Here is a 15,646-nt window from a genome sequence, read left to right as displayed (position 1 = left end):
AGGTGGGAGTCGGATATCAAATTGCATTCTGATGCACTTTTTAGTAAAAATTTCTCACTTTTAAAGTTTAATAGTGAGGAAAATGCAAACAGCAGGCGTGGATTCTGAGCAATTTTTAAGCCTGTGAGCTAATTCATATCTAACTGTGGGATCTAGAAGATGTGTGTTCCTAAATGTTTGTATAAGAGTGTGACCATGTTGTGTTCTTTAGTGGCCGGTCAGCCAGAGGCCACACACAGCAGCAAAGCTTTTATTTAAGAGCAAACACAGACGCATTAATTAAACTCTTCGTTTTTTTCCCTTCTGTTGGTCCCTCCTCCTCCACACATGCACACATAAACACATTGTGTAGAGAAAAACGAATTAGGTGACTTTGGCATTGTTAACCGTAAGACCTCCAGAGTTGTATGCTTGTTTTCCACAAGATTACTTATAAGAATCCCAAAAAAAAGACTTTCTCTCTCTTTGTCTCTCTCTAAATCTCTCGCTCTCTATCTGCCTTTTGGCTGTGCACCACCATTACAATAAAACTACAATACACAATGCAATATTAAAAGCGAAACATTGCAGTTTGATAAAAGTAGAAACAGCAGGTGGCCCATATTCAAAGTCTAGTTTCACGCTAACTATCCCACACAGCTCCAGGTTCTCCCTCCACTCTTCTGTCCCCATCCTTTTATTTTTCTATATTCGGCACTTTTCGCTGTAACCAGATCTCTCTCTTGTTCATTATTCATCTGCTTGTCTTAGAAGATAAAGCGTATTCAGGCACACGGTCTACTCTACGAGTTCATTAACACACTTTTTTGCCTTTGCCTGAAGGTGAATTTTTAATCTGTGTAAAAGCAGAATTTTAGATACACTTAGACAGATCCTAATGTTGCTGTCTCCCTTGTTTCCGTCTCACCAAGAATCAGGTCAGCTGTGCCAGTCCTTACCTGGAACCGAAGCACGGTCGCCTCTCATCCACTGAAACCTCCCAATCCCGATCTTCTCACGAAGAATACCGCTCTGAACCACAAGGGGGCAGCAGCAGCGGAGGGGGTTCGCCCGCTCGAAAGTCCACAAGCCAGCGGCGTTCGTGGCAGGACCTGATTGAGACCCCTTTGACCAGTTCTGGCCTTCACTACCTACAGACCCTTCCTCTAGAGGACGCTGTCTTTTGTGAACCGGGGGCGGGTCTGTCTCCAGAATATCGTCGGCAGTCCACCCTGCCTGCACAGCGCACGTTGATGCAGGATCATTATGGCCCCTTCCCCATGGTTGAGGGGGAGAGGCTCAGAGACCCCCACGCAGTGGTTGGGAAACCCCGGAGCTTCACCCTGCCGCGAGATAGCGGCCTGCATGCCCTCCTCACACCATCCGTCAGCATGGCGGACCAGCGGGACCCCAATCGAAGGGAGCTCAGTCGTAGTCACTGCATCAACAATGGTGGGTCCACATCAAAAACTTTTTTTCATGGGTCAAAGCTCAATACTGATGCAAAATCACATAGATTTAGCTTGCAGTCTGTGATACTGATTCATAGTCCATGTTACTAACAGGCCTAGATCAGTATTGTGTTTTGGCCCATATATTTTGGTATAAAACTGTATTGAATAATGAAAGTACAAACAGGAGATGAAATATGACCAGGCTTTTGGGAAAATGCTGAATCTAACCATTAATTTTCAATGTGTGCAGCCTTACCTGACTATAAACAGTTCTTTGGACTAGATGATCTTAGATCAGTCTGCTGCGTTCCATTAGATTTTAATAACATACCTCATTATAAAAGTGTAGGCACAGCAGAGTTATTTTAATGCCTGTGTGAATTTGAATGTCTCAATATTACATTGTTAAGAGCGATGCGCTTACAGAAGGCCGTGTGCAGGGATTTGAGCTGTGCAGAAACGCTAGTCTTTTTCTCTGTCCGTATCTCTTCCTGTGTTTTCCTACCATATGAGTCTTTTTCTTATGTTATTCCCAGCTTGAATGTGTGGTCATGCAGCAGAAAGCATAAACAGAGACTGTTGCAGTATTTTTTAGCTATGCTGTGAAGTTCCCTGCTGAGGGCTGTCCACTCGTCTTTTTTACATTCACACACAAACACACACACAAACACACACGGACACATGCAGGCATCTTTTTCCAGAAATAGCTGCATGCTGTAAACCTGCAGCAGTGGTCGGGTTTTGTCACAAGCTTATGACCCACTTTACCTTGGTTTTGATGTACAAGGACAATGGCTATTTTTAAACGAGTATATAGGTAATTTTTAGTTTAGGTTTCTATGAAAGGCGATACTATTAAAGTAAAATTTTTATGGCACGCAAGACAAATTATGTTTGTTACAACCTGATATTATGAAATCATAAAGCATACACTCTTAAAAACAAAGCTGTTAAAGGGTTCTATGCAGCGATGTTAAATTAATCCCATTATTTTTATTTTTGACACAACAATGGGTTAAAACAACCCAGCATTTTGGTTTGAAACATCCCAACATAGATTAAATTACAACCCATTGGGCTAGGCTTGTCCCTTTTGACACTAAAGTTTCAGTATGAGTTTTTTAGTGCCATCTAGTGGTGAGTAGGGATGCTAAACAATTAATCGCGATTAATCGTTAGCAGAATAAAAGTTTTTGTTTACATCACATATGTGTGTGAACTGTGTAAAATAAATATGTATATACATAAATATGAACACATTCATGTATAATTTTAAGATTTTTTTATATATTAAGTATTTATATTTATATATAATATAAATTATACATAAATATATAAATGTATATACACATGTAAACATTTCTAAAACATATACATGCATGTTTGTACATTTATTTATACAAAGTCATTATACACAGTTCACACACATATATGATGTAAACAAAAACTTTTATTCTGCTAACGATTAATCGTGAATTAATCGTTAAGCATCCCTAGTGGTGAGATTGCGAATTTGCAACCAACAGCTCACCCATCAATTTCAAAACGCATATGGTTGCCACCCCACAGAAACATCGCTGTCTGAGACAATGTAGAGATGAAACTCATCTTGTAGAGCAGTTTGTCCATTTAGGGCTACTGTAGAAACATGCCGGCGACTTTCATGTAAGTGGGCACGCGGTGTATGGGGTAGGGATGTTAACAATTAATCAATCTTTGATTAATATGCAAGATCATGCATGTGTGTGTGGCACCTGCGCAAAACACATACAGTCTGAGAAAAAAAATGAAGGGAGCAAGTTAAACTAGCCATGATGACAACAATGCTTGACGCCACACACACATTTGGGATTTTTAATGTCGTGAGAGGCTGGCTGCCAACGCAACAAAATGGCATCCGCAGTGGATCTGATAGGGTCCGATACAGAAAATACAAATACGGTTAGGATACTGAAAGCAAAGACCCTCTTCAGGGAAGCCTGCAAGATTAGCATAGCAACGCTGCTAATGCTATACACCAGGAAGGAGAGCAGAAGTCGTTTTTAATGAACAGATTAAAATGTAATTTTCTCGCAAGAAACTGTAACTGACTGTCTTTACACTCTGAACGTATATCACTGATCATTATTGACTCGCTGAGATGCTGCACGCTAGCCAAATTGATTGTTGCGTGTTTTCTAATGGAAGGTTGCCATGTCCATAATATAAGCATCTTCGCTGAAAGTACGCCGCAGGTCTAAGCTGAGGTGACGAAGGGAAAGTGCCCTATGTGTGCTGCTTGGAAATAATTACAACAAATGGTGTATCAATGACTCAGAAAACGAGGTGAACAACTAAAAAAATAACACTTATTGATGATGAAACTTTTATTTTGACATGTCATGGATGCACACTTTCATGCGACTGTGCAGAGTGCCCATGTGAGGTGGAGTTATACACTGTTAGTCATTATCTTTCATTATGAGATAAATTGATGATTTTATCAAATCACCAACTACATTGACTCATTTTACAATCCCACTATCATGTTATGATAATTTGATTTGCGTGAGAAAGCTGGCGTTTTTACGGCCACTTTAATGTCATTGGCTATATGCCACTGCAGTAAAGGCTTATTGCACTATTACTGTTAACGATTATTCGATTGATTGTTCGTTAATTTAAAAAATCAACGAATATGGGAAATTGCATAAATTGACAACCCTAGTATGAAGATTAAAAACGTCTCATTTTAAATTAATAAAAACTATACCGTTCATTATGTAAGGTCTTTATACACCACTTTAAACCATTTTAAAGCAACAAGGTAGTCAAGGATAGCACTGTATCTTAAAAAAGTCATGGGCAAAGAGGTTTCAGGCACGTGACTTGTGTTGAAAATCAAGTTTTAAATGTTGTTTATATGCCTTTGTGATGTTTTTAATATGCGTTAAGCAAAAACATGTTCAAATGAATCATCACCATTGCTATAAATTTTCTCATTGAACTTCCCGTGTACCAAAGTCAGTCTTAAAAACGCAGTTTAAACTTCCTCGGTTTTCTAAGTCACAAGCAGATTATAACCAATCATCACTGTGTTGAGTTAAGAGGTGACTTGTGTATGTTTTTAATGGTTTCCAATGGACACGCCATGTTTTAAAAAAAATCTAGCAGCTGGCACATTAATGTCACTTCTTGCACGGCTGTCCAATCACAGTAGAGGAGGGGTGGGACCTATATCACAACAATCTAACTGGCGCATCGAAACACAAATTTTGTACAAAACTCATCCATTTGAAAAGCGCTGTGTCCCTGATTGGCCAGCTAATCTGTATGTTGTGATTGGCCTGAATACCTCTGACGTCAGCAGGAAATGTGACCCTCCCTACCATGTTTAAAGGATTCGGTCGCAATGCAATGCTAACAGGAGTTAACTTACAGGTTGTGAGTCCGAAGCGAGAGGAATTATGATAAAGTCGGTCTTGTCTACGTCACCAATCACAGAAGTAAACTGTTGCCTACAATCCGTGTGTTTGTTGTAGTCCAAGAAAAGAGATTTACGTTGGAGACAATAACACTCGTCATCGTTTACTTTGGCGTTGGTACTTTTTGCATATATTGTTAACATGTACTAATACACACTTACACACCAAAGAAAATTTAAAATCGTGAATCGGATAATTGGTGCTCTTTAAAAGCTTTGGTGTACATGCCCTGTAAAAGCCTGTTTAATAATTTTTACAGGAAAAAACTTTTAATGTTATGCATGTCATTTTGACGATCAAAGATAAGTTAATATTATTGCCTACAGGGCGACTTTAATATACTGTTTTTGTTGCTTTACCTCTTCCCATGGTGAAACTATTGGACTGCACAACCTCTTTTGGCTAATAACCAGTAACAGCGCATTCACACGGGGCGTCAGCTTTAACGTTTAACGGAAGGCTTGTCTGAAGCGTGGCCGACAGCCAATCACATGCTCCGTTCTTCCATAAACGTATTTGGCTGGCTCTGCCTAGGTTATTTGCATAAGGCGATCTGATTGGCTGACGCACGCGTTGCCGCTTGAAAAGTTGAGAAATGTTCATCTTCTGCCGTGCGCATGGCACTGACGCGGCGCCGACGGATCCACAATTCAGTTCGGCAACGCATGACATCACCCATTAAAAGTGAATGGGAAGCGTTTACGCTGACGCCCCGTGTGAATGCGCCGTAATGCTGTACAGTCACTTATCTAAATAGGCTATTCATTCCAACACTTTTGCTGTTTGGCCTGGTGTCCAGTTAGACACTATAACCCCACAGGAAGTCGTCCATTTGCTGCTGGCTTACTAGCCTGTTTATCATATTACAGCTCATCACGGCCCAATGTTATCACCTCACGGCTCACCACCATCTCTTCCCTTATCTCATGTCTATATTCCCCTTCGCACTGCCCCTGTCCACTAGCAGACCACCGATCTGCCTGTCTTGTTTTCCATCAGCCCCTTCTTTTCTGATATTCCCCTTTATGTCCTTTCGTCATCTCAGACCGAGCGGTCTATATATAATCCGGTGGCTTTTAATGAGTATCTCTCTTATCCATGTCTTCTTTATGGCGCTGTCTCTATCTCTCTCTGGAGGAGTCGGGGGCATCTGTTAGTCATGCGAGCTGTAACACATACTGAAGAGAAATGGAGGTTGGCCTATTGATCGTGACTCTTGATCGCATGTTTCCCAGCAACCGTAGAAAAGATGGTTACTGAGTTTTGCAGCATTCTAGGAAACACCGTGACATTTAATGAGTTACAAAAGCTTTTGAACTTTTCTCATTTACTCCAGTTGTGCAGTTGTATTGTATAGTAATTCTTTCTATAGCTAATGTGTTTTGAAATATTGCACACATGCAACAAAAACTCAGCTGGCAGCAATGGTTTCCAAGGATGAGACACCCACACTTAGGTACAAACAAGTAAAAGCAAAAAATGGAGAATAGGAAAGAATAGATGTATTGCTTGCATGCATCGTTTATAGATGATCTGAATGTCTTGCCTATGGTGACCATACAGTCTTGTCTTGGTGGTCTTAAGCCTGGTGAAGTAAACAGTTTTTTTACACCAGCGTTTAGATTGGATTATTTCCCCCGGCCCATTCCTCTTCCAGAAATTTCCTGTCACATATCAGAATATCCCTATCAATAAAAACTGTCAAAACAGCCCAAAAAAAGAATATAAAGACATATGCATAATAAATCACCTGTTCCAGATTGCCTGTCCTTGGAGCCTTTAGTGAATAAATGGATAGTGTCTGAAAATGGATAATGATTTAATGACTTTTTGTACTAAAATGATTTCCATCAAGACTCTGTTTTGACCTCATTATTCAATATTTATGAAGACTTCATTCCCTTGCTACAGTAAATGCAACATACGGTCTACACTACCCTGCATCTGCAACTTATACTGCGGAGCGCTGTGTGGGACTGCTGCCCTCTCGTGGTTGTTAATAACAGTGGCCATGCATATGCCACAATGATAGTCTTTGCATTAAAAAACACATTAGCTGACTGACCAACCACCACGTTTTAAAAACCCATTACCTATACCAGAATTTATTTTATTTCCATGCAATGAAAGTTAAATGGGACTGTGCTGTCGATGACCACATTAAGTTTTATCCTCCCTTGTATTTCGTGACAAAGTCGTAAAGGTTTGGAACGTAATGACAAAATGCTGAATTTTTGCTTGTGGGGAATAGCCTATGTGTATACTCATTGCAGATAGAGAAAAAGGAAAATAGCACTTGCTGTAGACAGTGTCACAGACGCAGAGAGACAATTTTCCCATATTTACATAAATTTGAGCCGTAATTATACATGAATCTGTGCCAGGCTAAGAAAAGACACTTTTTATTCAGGTCTCGTAATTTCTATCCTCATTCCTCTTCATAATGCCAGACTATATAACAGAATTAATAATTCGGGTAATAGACACGTTAAATATTTCGACATGTCTGATTGTTTGTGTAAACCCAATAACGTTATATACAAGCATTATATACGTAGACGCCTTATAGACTGACGCTGCCTATTGGAGCTGATGTATCAGAACGGCCGCCATCTTGGATGGGTCTCCAATGCGCCCCCTGCATTTATTTCTACGTAGGAAGATGTATCCCCAACTCCAATAATCATAACTTACATGGTTGCGTATTGGCTCTCCTGATTTTGCCAAGTCGTTGATGTCCTCAGGTTAACATTGGACAACATTTCAATCAACCAATCAGATTTCAGGAATAAGTTTACAGTTTGTTTTAAAGTTTAAGCTTACAACCAGGATTTGCTGTTTCTAGACTTTTGTTATTCACTTATCATGTCCCTCTGTTTTTAGGGTTTGGTTATGGTTAGGGTTGGGGTTTGGGGTGGGTCTAGGTTTTATTTACAAAAATTTTGTCCTTGGGTCAACACAATATGTTGCCCTGAGGACATCTCTCATTTGGCAAAATCAGTTCAAGCGTTTGGTTACACGTAAGTAACGTTAGTTACGATCGCGATGACATAATATTATATAACCAAGATTATTGTTTAATCTTACTTGTGAAAGCTAATCCCATGCGAGCTGGTATCAATAATGTGCCGGTTATTGCGACTGTAAGCTGCACAAAATACGAGCATAGTTGCTCGCTGTCTGTTGACTCTGACTGACTCTGTTGCTAGCGTAAAGAGACCCAACCAATATGGCGGCGATGCTGGATTACGTTTCAGCACGTCATGAGGCGTCTACATATATTATGTTTATGAATAACGTGGTCTGTTTATGGAGCAATCCCTCTTTAACTCTGGCTTTCTGTGGCGCCCCCAACAGGCGGGGAGCAGGAGTGCCACGGGCAGCCGGATTCGCTTGGTGATTTGTATCGGGCGCTGGAGCGTGCCAGTCTGTCGCCCATTGGTGAGCATCGCCTTTCTACCCGTCTGGAGTACAAACACCTTTTCATCCGGCGTTGCAACGATCCGCAGCTAAATGAAAAAGTGCATCATCTTCGCATCCTGCAGAGCACGCTAAAGGTATCTGACCTCTGCTGCGCATGGGTCCCACTGCACCATGTGTGCCTGTTTCTCCCATTTGTCTCGTCTGTTCGTCTGTCTACCCCCTCCAAACTCCATCTGTCTGATGTCTGTGGGATTCTGGAGAAAGCAGAATTGTTTGTTTTCGTAAACACTTTTCGTAAAAATAACAATTTTTCAAAGTTTACAACCCTCGCTGCTATCCCAGAATCCCATTCATGTTAGACGGAGTTCTCTGCCTGGTGTGGGCAGAGGGTGTGGCTAAGCTGTCTGTCTCTGTCGCTAAAACCCTGCTGGGTTAGAATTGTTTAGGCTTTGCCTGGTGCCATTGAATCAGTTGTTTGGGGTCGTTGGTCCTCGCCAATGCTGTGACCTCGGGTCGCTTTTCATGTTGCTACTCTGTGCTTGTTCTGTCGGGGCATAGACTCCTGTTGCATTGTGGGTATTGTAAATATCCCTTAGCACACAGACTTGGACGAAAGAAGGTTAATTGGGGGCATGAAGGCCCACATTGCCAGAGGACTCCAGTCAAATCTGAGCATGCTGTGTCTGTGTGTGCGTGCCGCTCTTCTCATCCAGTCGAGTCCGCATCGCTTCACGTCTGAGCTAACAGCCTGTGGCGTGCTTTGACTATGACATCCTAACATCTGTGTGAAAGAGACTATCTGTAATCCCCACCCTCCCCTGCTCTCTTTCTTCACTCCCATAGGACAGGGAGGGCGAGGTAGCAATGATTGACAAGCTGCTGGCCAATCCAAAGCTCACATCCTCAGAGTTCCAGGAATGGAAGAAAGTTTACATGGAGCTGTTTGCAGAAGAGCCGCAGCGGGACCGTCAGCCGAGCCCTGCCTCCGAGCCCAGCCCTGCGGCCACACCTGAGCTCGCCCCTCGCACGCCCTCCCTTTCACATACACACTCTTACATTGAGACTCACGTTTGACAAACACAAAGGCATAATTAGACTTTACTTGTTGATCAGTTCACAACATCGCCACATAGTTTGAAGAACGTTTCAGTTAATTTTGTTCCCATTGACCTTAGTCAGGGTGAAAGTTCATATTTAAATAGATACAGTAACACGTCTTGTTTTGGCATTAAGTCCATGTCTTACGCTGCCTTTCTACTGCACATGAGAAAAAACAGACATTCATCCTATAAAGAGCTGCATGGGATTGTCATCATCTTTTCGAATCCGATACGAGCTTTGGATGCGTTAAAATTATAATATACTCAAGCGACTAGATCGTATGTGACACGCAGGACATAAGTGGTCTATTGCAGTGTATTACAATATGCGCATTAAAATTATTCATCCGTTTTTGTATAATTTTAACTTTTGCTTGAACTCACCCATCCTGACTGGAAACACCGGGTCGTCATCTACATATGCTTTAAACACTTTGTTTAACACATTGTTTACATGGGTACAAATAGCTGTACAAACAAAGCCCTCTAGGTGCCCCGAATCCCTACCCGCAAGCTTCGGAGTACACCATACCTGCACACGGGGTTACCATGGTTACCAGCCCTCCGACGGCTCAGACGAGAAGAGAAAATGCGCTTACAGCAAGAATAAACCTGGCCCACCTCTAAACAGGAAACCAATGTAGAACCAGCAAACTGAGCACTTGGAAAAAAACCTTTCGACGAAACACAAAGATGCACGGAGAGCAAACGCGTCTGAACCCCATAAACACTTATAGTACTCTCACTTTGTTGTTCTGCTGTACTTGTGGTTTTGTTTGCCTGACTTTAAAAAGCATATATCATAACAAACGCACATACACTCAGACGTAAATAATCATGTTTATATGCCTCTTTAGCGTACGTTATACTCTATTGTATTATAATACTATATATTTATGAATTGCGGTTACACATCGGCTGGCCCCGACTTATAGCACTTGTACATTTGTGTGGAAGGTGTGCGAGTGTGCATGATCATGAAACACAAATGTGTTTACCTCATCTCACCAGAATCTTTGCAGAGTGTTTTGTCATACAAGCAATTTAAATGATGTTCTGTTAGCTTTATCAAAAGCATCTGTGTAATGTTGTCGGGCACCACAGAAGATCATTTTGCCTCATCCCTCAGAAAAGTAATGCCCTTACAGTATAATAATGCAATGGAAATCCATATGGCCAAAATATTACAGAGAATCACGTAACAGAAATGCAAAGCTCTTTTTTGTTTTAAAGCTGCAATTTGTAATTTTTGTATTTATAGTTAAAACTGCAGGTAACGTAACTTACTTATCTTTACGTGTGTTAAAGTCAGATGGCATTAAAATGACATTTTCAGTCGTTTCAGATGGACGACGCACCGTCCATTGTAATTAATTGAAGCCTAAAATGTCCGACCATGGTCGCCGCCATGTGTATGCTACATAAAAGCGTCAATTTGGAGCCAAGGCATGAGCAGAAGGAATCACCCGTGGAGCCAGAGGCGGAGTCGTGGTAACAAACTCCCGCCCAAACGCTTGCGCGCCCAATTCAACCATGCCAATCATAAAGACACCCCCCTTTCCTATAGCATCAAATTACTAGCTAAAATGAAACTTTGAACAGATCAGCGTGATAACAAGTACCTTAAAGGACTACCTTTTTACTATAGCAGAGTCCCATTCATTTGAATGGAGAGGGTGGAGTTTATGACTTGTACTGCAGCCAGCCACCAGGGGACGAATAAAGAGCCAGAGGTTTTACTTTTCAAGACATATGAGGCACATCCGATCCCGATACGGCTCTGACATCTTGGGTCTTAAGTCTGCGCAGTATCGATTTCGGGACCAGTCCTGCGCAGTAGTGAGCAGGAAGTAAAGCCAGATACATTTTGGGCGCTGCAGCATATTAAATATGATAAATAGTGTTTCCGCGCGAGAAATACAATGTGTGGCGGGAGTGCATGCATGACAAAAGACTGAAAGCCCGGCTATTATCAGCGGCCTCAAAACACTACCTGCCCACCGGGATAAGTCCCGACTCTCCCGATTGCCACTTCGCTACTGTCATCATCACCTCAATCCTGGCGACGTAGCTTGTTGTGTTGTCATAGTGATGAGTACACTGTAAAAAAAATCTGTAGAAATTACAGTATTACGGGTATTACTGGCAACTAGCTGCCAGTAACTTACTGTAGATTTTACATGTATGTTATTTACTGTCTTTATCTTCTACAGTAAGTTACTGGCAACCAGCTTCATAATTACAGCAAATTTTTTACAGTGTAGTTGTCATAGTGATGACATCTACGGTAAGCAAAAAAAACTTTAGCGTGTTCAATCTGCACCATAGAACTGTCTTAAACAGACTATCTGACGGGTTTTAGAAGATTAAATACAACCCAAAACTTAAAAACTAGGGATGCACCGAATCCAGTATTCGGATTCGGCCGAATACTGGGCTTTTTGACGGGGTTCGGATTCGGCCGAATCCTAGATTTTTTTTCCACCGAACCGAACCCTAGGCTTGCGCTACGCGGCCGTTGATTACACACATCGGGTGCTGACGTGGAGATTAGCTTTTTCTTTCGGTGAGCCTTAGGGGCTGGACACACCAAAACTTTTAAACAAAGCTGAAAACGCCTTGAGGACACCAAATTCCAGCTGTTTTTCAGCCGAGCGCTTGGTAGCTGTGATGCTTCAGCTGTGAGCCAGTTGGTTGCTGTGGTAATCTCCCGCCCCTCCTCCACTGTAATTGGACGGCCGTGTGAAACCTGACATTGACGAGCGGAGCTTCTCACTCAAAGTTAAATATAGTTTTCAGCGCGGAGCTGCTTGCTTATTGTAAAAACGAGCGTGTCGCAACGCATCGCTTTCATTATGCATAGGCTTATGGTAATTGTCAAAATAGTTTTTCCAACTTGTCATCCTGGCATAATGTACAGTTAAAATTAAATAAAATGAAAAATACACTGCTGTGGACGTTGTTTACTTCATTAATGTGTTTTACTGTGTTAATGGAATAAGGATGCGAGTAGGATTCGGTATTCGGTTTCGAATTCGGCCGAATCTTAAACGGTGGATTCGGGATTCCGCCGAACCTAAAAAATCTGGATTCGGTGCATCCCTATTAAAAACAGACCAGGCCTTTATTTGAGACAGGCGTTTATTTACCCAAACCTGTCGTCACACCAGGCGTCTAAAAGAGACAGGCGTCTATTTGGGACTTGGCTATTATTTGAAGTTTTACGGTATTGCAAAAAAAAGTTTTTATGCTCCGGTTATGTGGTTTCTCAGTTTCTTTGAAAAAGGAATATATTGCAAAACCGCAATGGAAAAAAATTATTCGCGTTTTACAGGCCACCTGACGTGCCGTAAAAGTCACATGATCATTCTTTAAATATGGCACGGTATGTTTGATTGGATGACAAGACAGACGAAGTTTGGTTGACTTCATGCGCTATTCGGGAGTCGACTGCTTTGTATGCTTTTGAGTCGCATATTTTGATGTATTTTGCATGTCGGTCTGCGTGGAGCCGTATGAAGTCATCCGACGCTATGGTTTTTGGAATGACTGATTGAGAGAAAACAAAATTAAGTTTAAGTCTCATAACATCGATTAATAGGAACATTTTCATTTTGAAACATTTAAATAATAACGCTAAAGTTTTGCGCAAATCTTTAATTGAAATGCAGCTACTGATTTCTTATGCCCCATTCAGACTACTAGCGACTTTCTCAGTGCGTGTCGTATGTCTCTTTCACTAAGGTTGTTACTTGCCGTTGCTAATTTTGGTTGTCATAAACAAACAAGTATCGTCCACCTAACTAACTGACAAGAGATGGACAATGTGAGCTCCACTGGTTCACTTTCATTGGTAGTCGCTACTGAAAGTCGCTCATGATTTGCATAAAGTTAAACTTTTTTAACTTTGTTGCATTGCTGAACACGCCCCCTTCCTGTCACCAAAGGGTCACTTTCGCTCGTGTCACTGGAAGTCGGTGAGCTTACTTTGAAACGAATGTATATTTTTAACGGAAATATTTACGGATTTGAGCTTTAATTCCTCAGTCCTATCTGTTATTTATTACATATTTACAGTACATATAACATTTTGTGTCAGTTCTCTGTATATTTTAAGTTTACGCAATGACTTTTATTTTAGGTGCATTACCGTAAACACAATTTTTGCTTGTTTTTACAAAATTAGTAACGAGCCAAAATCATTTTATGTGATAATTGACAACATGCCACAAATGCTATACGGCTCTCCTGATTTTGCCAAGTGGATGATGTCCTCAGGGCAACATTATGTTGACCCTGACACAACATTTCAATCAACCAATTAGATTTCAGAAATAAGTTTACAGTTTGTTTTAAGTTTAAGCTTACAACTAGGATTAGCTGTTTCTAGACCATTGTTTTTCACTTATCATGTCCCTCTGATTTTAGGGTTTGGTTATGGTTAGGGTTGGGGTTTGGGGTGGGTTTAGGTTTTATTTAGAAAAATGTTGTTCTTGGGTCAACACAATATGTTGCCCTGAGGACATCAACCACTTGGCAAAATCAGTTCAAGCAATGCTATACATAGCGCCTATCCTCTCTGATAACAGATGAGCATTCGGTAAAGTGTGTGGGTTTTGATAAGAAAGAAATTGCACAGCCCTGATTATCTGGTAAAGCATTACAGTATCTTACTTGAGGCAGATTGGAAAGTTTTTTTTCTCCACCACGGCTCCTGATATTGAAATTATCGCACATGAGAGATCATAAACAAGAAGTAAACGTGGTACTCCCAGCAAAAATTGCATCCAGTTGGGCCAGCTCTGACAAATCGTGCTCGTGTTTGTTGCATAGACATTTTGCACCGTCAATCTGAGAGACCTCTTTTATTGGATCGTATCATGTTTATTTCCACAGTTGTAGGAGAATAAAATGGACAGTTTGTTTTAGTATATTGCACAACTTTGCACAGCATAGTTGTTCCTACAAGCTGCCATGCAGCATCGCTCTGCTCAACACATCTGTGAACATCAGTGTCAAGTTAACAGTGAGTTTTAATGACAACCGAGGTCATAAAGAAGCATCAACGGCCAAGGGACTCGACACACGGCTCATCCGAGCAAAGCTATTGCCCTGATATCACCCCTAAAAATGTTTGAAGCAGCAACTCCTGTTATGAAATGTACGTCAATGTTCATTTCTTCAAACTAGCAGAGCACAAACTTCTCTTGCTGCATGGCTTGTAGATATAACACGGTCGTATATCTGCTGTGTTTTTGGTTTTGTTTTTAAACCGAAGTTTAAATTGTTCAATTGAATCAGAAAGGCTGTGTAGACCGAGCTCTCAGGCTTTTTATGTGAGATTCAGAACACACTGAATGTTAAATTGTATGATGTGTATTATATAATGTATATTGATATTTCAGGTATGACTCTGGTGACATACTGTATTAGAGCACATTTTATTCTGTATGTAATCTAAGACAATATTTGCTTGATAATGACTGAGTGATTCTGGTGCTAATGTATCATTTCCATTAGCTTTCAGAAGAGAGAGCGAGCGCATGGAAATGATTTCCGGTAGATATAGAGCTACTAGATTGAATGTGTATTAGTATTTTACTTAACTAAAATATCAAAGTTATTCCTAATTTTGTTTGAATCATGTTGTCCTTTAGTAACCCATTTTTAACATTGTCGTAGACAATCTAGTTGATCTATATCTGTGCTGCTGCCTGTCTTTATTATGAATAAGGCATGTCATTTGGGCAGTGCAGTTCCTATGTGTTGTGTTTAGCATACAACTTGATAAAATTGACTTTATTTATTACATTGTTCAAACAAAAAGTTATTGCTTTCTCCAGATTTAAATGTGGTTATATCTAGAGTCAATAAAACTTTTATGGATGTAACTTTGAAATCGCACTATATTTATTGCATGTCTCTATATTAAATGTGCCAAATATTTGTACTTAATTGAGATGAATAGGAATTCACATTGGAGAAAGGTCCTCTTTACATTGTCAGACAGGGTACACTCTTCAAAATAAAAGTGCTTTATGATGCCATTGAAGAAAAATGTTGGACCTTTTTCAACTTTTTTATTCATCTTTGACTGAATGGTTTTTTTTCTTTGAGGAACCAAAGATGGTTCTTCGATGACATTGCTGTGAAACCTTTTAAGCAACTTCATTTTTAAGATTGTACGCAAGCTTTATGTGGTACCCAGTCCGGTGCAGATCCGGCC

General features: G+C 40.7%; 1 protein-coding gene across 7 annotated transcripts in view; it reads left to right on the top strand.

The window, feature by feature from the left end:
• Positions 1-13,472, top strand: part of cnksr2a (connector enhancer of kinase suppressor of Ras 2a) — a 105,861-nt gene extending 92,389 nt beyond the window's left edge. For all 7 annotated transcript variants that reach the window (XM_065258380.2, XM_065258382.2, XM_065258378.2 and 4 more), the window contains exons 19-21: positions 912-1,431; positions 8,255-8,454; positions 9,164-13,472. In XM_065258380.2, coding sequence (XP_065114452.1) covers positions 912-1,431; positions 8,255-8,454; positions 9,164-9,394 — 951 coding nt within the window. In that variant the 3' untranslated portion in view covers positions 9,395-13,472. The remainder of the gene's footprint in view (positions 1-911; positions 1,432-8,254; positions 8,455-9,163) is intronic.
• The last annotated feature ends 2,174 nt before the right edge of the window (positions 13,473-15,646 follow it).

The sequence above is a fragment of the Paramisgurnus dabryanus genome, chromosome 22, assembly GCF_030506205.2.
Source record: "Paramisgurnus dabryanus chromosome 22, PD_genome_1.1, whole genome shotgun sequence".
NCBI classification, from domain to species: domain Eukaryota; kingdom Metazoa; phylum Chordata; class Actinopteri; order Cypriniformes; family Cobitidae; genus Paramisgurnus; species Paramisgurnus dabryanus.
This window is presented reverse-complemented; position numbering and strand designations above follow the sequence as displayed.